Below are 5,026 nucleotides of genomic sequence, written 5' to 3'. Positions count from 1 at the left end.
CTCCAGCATCCCCTTAATGAAAGATTTACGCGCAACGAATCCGACGCTCCGCGCGCCGGCTGTAGCTCGAAAAATCTGACACGATATTGGACACTTCCTCCGACCTTAACCTTAAACCGTTTACGTCTCAATTGTGACGAACTCGTCGTGAAGGAATAGGAGCGGCGCGACAAAGGAAGCGTCACGACGTTCGAGCACAAAGGAACTTCTTTTCACGGGGAAGCAGGCGCGACGGCCGGCCAACCGACCGCATTAGAATATATATATGTATATTATATCTTTATATACATATGTATCTATCTATACGAGGTGTAAAAAAAAAGGCGAGCACGAAAGTCGCGGGCGTGGGAAAGCCGGTCCTCGAGCGAGCCACCAATTAACACCAATTAGCGCTCATCTGCTCTAGGTACTGCCAGCGAGCGGAGCTGACTTTACGTTTAGCGCGAGACGTCTGACTCGCCGCGGATTGGCCACAACATGCTCTTTGTACTGCAAAGATTGCATCATCGGGTATATACAGTCAGACAGGCCGTCCGACGTTTTATGATAAAATTTCGGAAACGCAGTCTGTCACGCGAGAGATCGTAGCTTCTAATAATCAAGCTCTTTAGTCGACGACGGCCGGTATTTTGATACAGAAAATTGATTGCGAAAAATGTTACCTCAGCCGGGGTTTGAGCCTGGACTCTCTAAGCGGGCGTCTCACCAATTCGATCACTGAGGCATTCGGTAATATTTGTCGCGATAACAGTGTAAAGATGACATCTTCCGCGTCTGTTTCTCCACTTTATTATACTTTTACTCACGGGTATGTGCAGTGGCGTATTATTAGAGCAAAGAAATGCTGTGTACGAATAGTCCGAAAACTTATTGTAAAACCTCGGACAACCTGTCTAACCGTGACCGAACTACCGCCCAAATAAGAGCAACGTACTTGATAGTCGTTGTTCCGTTTTTCGATGGATTTTAACACCCGTTAGTTCAATGTAATTTTCTAAACCCTTCGAGCGCGCGAAAGTAACTCGCTCGCTAATCGATCGGTGCGATCCCAGATAGCGCGAAGGTAAACGTAAGCTCGTATTCATTTGAAAGAAAATACCCGCGGAATTAGAAAACTGAAGAATTCTTGAGGAATCGGCCGCAATCGGTTCGTCTTGAAGTATTCGTTAGAAGTTCATTATGATGCATGCAGCTTCCCCAATCATTCTTATTGTACTCTTCTATGAATTCCGGGAGAATTACAATTCAGAAAGGCAGGCAACTTGAAGAATACTTTGCGAATTCACTGTGCTATCTGGGATGCATAACAATTTCGAACGAGAAGGACTCGTAACACTGCAAGTCCGCGACTAATGCACCGTTTCTACCAATGCGGATTAATTTAAATCCCTGTTTAACTAAGTTTTTATCTTTTCCCGATTCCTGAGCATTGGTAGAGACGGGCATTAGTAGTTAAATCACCAGCGCGGAAATAACTGTGCATCACAATTGGTCGGCAAGAAGTAACCGAGGTCTCCTTCTCAAGAAAAGATACGATATTTCACGAATGCCGCTAGAATATTAAGTACAATATTTGCTCATGACATTCGTTACATATCATATGCGATATTTTTTAAAGAACAGTGTCCACGATGCTAGAACTTGGTCCAAGCCTTTAAGCCTTGTGTCCACGATTCAAGAACTGTGTCCAAGTTCTAGTCTCGAGAAATATTGTATGTAGTCAATCAACTTGCAGCCATTCCATAAGAGCTGCAAGTTGATCGGCTATACATTTCTCGGAACTAGAGCTTGGACCAAGTTCCAGTTTCGAGAAATATGTAGTCAATCAACTTGCAGCTTTTCCATAAAAGATCCAGGTTGATTGGCTACGCATTTCTCGGAACTAGAACTTGGACCGAGCTCCTAGCATCGTGGACACAGGCCTTTATGCCTTGTGTCTACGATTCAGGAACTGTGTCCAAGTTCTAGTCTCGAGAAATATGTAGTCAATCAACTTGCAGCCATTCCATAAGAGCTGCAAGTTGATTGGCTACGCATTTCTCGAAGCTAGAGATTGGACCCAGTTCTAGTTTCGAGAAATATTTAGCCAATCAACTTGCAGCTATTCCATAAAGCTGCAAGTTGATCGGCCACACATTTCTCGGGACTAGAACTTGGACACCAAGTTCTAGCATCGTGGACGCAGGCCATAAGAATGGGTCACTTGATACTTGCGCAAGAGATAAATCAATCGCTAGCTGAAACGGATCACCGTTGATTTAGATTGCAATTCTTGGGAACGAATCGCCTGGACCAGTCAGATCGCGTTCCGTTATCCGAAATCTTCCTAATTTCAACGTCAATCTTGACGGCAATTTATCTACAAAGATGCATTTCTTAGACAAATGTCATGTACAATAATATTAACTCGTCGACGTACTCGAAAATGCGGACAAGTCACGCGGTTTTCACAGTTATTACTTGACGAACACCGAGGTCGAGAGACTGTGGCGTTCATTGTCTAATTTCCGAGGATCGTCAAGTTCATTATACCGATGCAGGCGCGCTTGCGAGTGTGCGCGAGCGCGCGCGCGAGACGCCAATGCGCGCTGATCTTTTTTTCGCCGGGACCGGTTCCATCAGAGAGGAACACTTCCAGCTTTCTACCATCGCATCGCATCGCGGCGGCCCGACTCCCGTATAACCCCGTCGGGTGCCAGCGCGCCGGCTACACGGAGAAGCGGACAGTCGCGTCTTCCGCGCGCGGCAGCACGATTCGAATTTATTTATTGCATTAGCCGACCGTCGCTCACTCACGGCCCTTGATTGGTGGTACCAATCGGGCTCCCCTTTGGCGAACGGCGCAACGCGCCGGCGGAGATAAGCCGCCGGCATAAAGGACGAAACTGTCATGTCGATACTCGCGCAAACGGCGTGGTAATTATCCTGATTAACGGCTATTCTCTCGGTTTTGCATCATCACGTGGGCATTATCAGTGTATCGCTAATCATTACAGCAGGGCTTACGGTAATATCCGAGCCCTAGCCACGGTGCCTCGCGCTGAGTTTATCCACTTAAGTGTCGCGTAACATGTAAATCGTTGACCATCGTATAATTTACGAAACACGGCAATTTGTGTAACGCACTTTGCACGGCGGCGCGGAGACAGGGGAGATGACACACGCGCCTCGGCGTCTCGTTATCGGATTTACATCACGTCGGAATCAATACGTTTTACACCGTCCCGCGCTCACACACCGGAAGTCGTTTCCCGCCGCATAGTTTCGCACGACGAATGCGCTTTCGTGTAACTCTCGGTTATATAAGCCGTAGTCCTGAAATTGGTAACCCTACACTATCATATAATTTAAACCGCCCCCAAAGGTCAGCAGACGCTGTATAAATTTGCAAAAGCACCAGGCTCCGAAGGTCCCACTTAGAGCCGTGCCTGGCGAGGAATTATTCAAGCTGGGCAAGGGTTAATTGCTGCCTTCATCAAACCACCTCCCTTCCTCTTTCAAATGAGCCCTTGTCGTCCGTGACATCACCGTTCTGTATTTAATCCGACTCTGTTGCGTCACGGCAATGCTGGGTCGTAGACGAGGATCCGGATAGATCTGTCAAAATGTAAGAGATGACCTCGATCCGTGATATACGCGCGTTCTTTTTCATAAGGATATATATATATTTTTTAATTATTTTACCGGGAAGGAAGCAAAGTAATATTTCTACGATTAAAATCGACGAAGCAGAGAGAAATGCAAATTAATGAAAGCAACGAGACAGCTTTTAAACCGAACGCTTTTTGATATTTTTTTTCACCGACCACCAGCCGCTCCGCGGCTTTTGCGAAGGATTGTTTTAACTTTTGATAAATCCCGTTGCAGAGGCAGTTCACGTTGATCCTGCAGGCGAGGGACGAGGTGAGCGCCGGCGTGATTGAGGAAGCGAGTTACAGCGGCATCGTCTTGCCAGGACCCACGTGGCACACTCTCAATCATCAAGGGAGAAACGCTCACCTGGCGTATCGGGTGCGGGTCCAGTGCGCCGATCATTACTACAACGCGACCTGCACCAAATTCTGCCGACCTAGAAACGACATTTTCGGCCATTACACCTGCGACGAGAACGGGGACAAAGTGTGCATACAGGGATGGAAAGGCGTCGGCTGCGAGACAGGTGAGTCTAACGAGGTTTGATCGACGACCAACGATTACTCGGGGACCGTTGTCGCGCGGCCATATGTCACCTTGCGGACTGCGCCCAACAGTTTTGAAACGCTTGCAGCGAATTCGGTTGCTTGAACTATAGCGCGCACTCAGCGGCTTGCTCGCAGTCAATTCTTATATTTAAGGATCGCCTTAAGGATGTATCGGACCTATCTTCAAAATAGTACAAAGTCGCTAAAAATTTGTGAAATTGTTCCTTTAGTCTTTTTAATTTATTGCAGAAAAGTAAAAATGCATCCACTAAATGGTTGCTGAGATATAACTATTTTAATTTGCACTGATTTTACACGTACTCTTATGGGAAAAGCCGATCTTCACGGATAAAACAGATAAAAAAATGTAGAAGAAATAGTACCAGTGTTTTGAATTTTTTTTATACATCTAGTATACGAATACATGAAAATATCTACCAAGTTTCAATAGTCTTTACTGCACCGTTTTAAAGAAATAAAATATAATAAAATGTAACTTGAGGTATTCGTGCTGTCGGTACGAATTTTTTAAGCGTCGTCTACAACAGGTGGAGTAAGCTTGGCGTAAGAAGTAAGAGTAGGCGTAAGAGAACTACTTCTGGTTTAAGAGAGCTGGAGTAAGGGCGTAAGCGAAATGAATTATTTTTATTTCTTACGCTTACTCTTACTCTTACGCTTACGCTCGACTAATCAGAACGCAGGAGGAAAACTCAGGTACGCCAAAAGCGTTACTCCTACTCTTACTTCTTACTCCACGCTTACGCCGGTTATTGTAGACGACGCTTTAGTTTTGAAAATATTTGACGTTATTAAGAATTGAAATCAGAGTATTTTCACTATCAAAA

At 45.6% G+C, this 5,026-nt stretch overlaps 1 protein-coding gene across 1 annotated transcript in view; it reads left to right on the top strand.

Annotated features, from left to right (window-relative positions):
* Positions 1 to 5,026, top strand: part of LOC105567700 (protein jagged-1) — a 58,322-nt gene that overhangs the window by 39,023 nt on the left and 14,273 nt on the right. The window contains exon 3 of the mRNA XM_012022772.1: positions 3,868 to 4,159. Coding sequence (XP_011878162.1) covers positions 3,868 to 4,159 — 292 coding nt within the window. The remainder of the gene's footprint in view (positions 1 to 3,867; positions 4,160 to 5,026) is intronic.

This window comes from Vollenhovia emeryi, unplaced genomic scaffold, assembly GCF_000949405.1.
Source record: "Vollenhovia emeryi isolate VEMERY1.0 unplaced genomic scaffold, V.emery_V1.0 DF939135.1, whole genome shotgun sequence".
NCBI lineage: Eukaryota > Metazoa > Arthropoda > Insecta > Hymenoptera > Formicidae > Vollenhovia > Vollenhovia emeryi.
The sequence above is the reverse complement of the archived record's forward strand: the minus strand, read 5'-3'. Positions and strand labels throughout refer to the sequence as shown.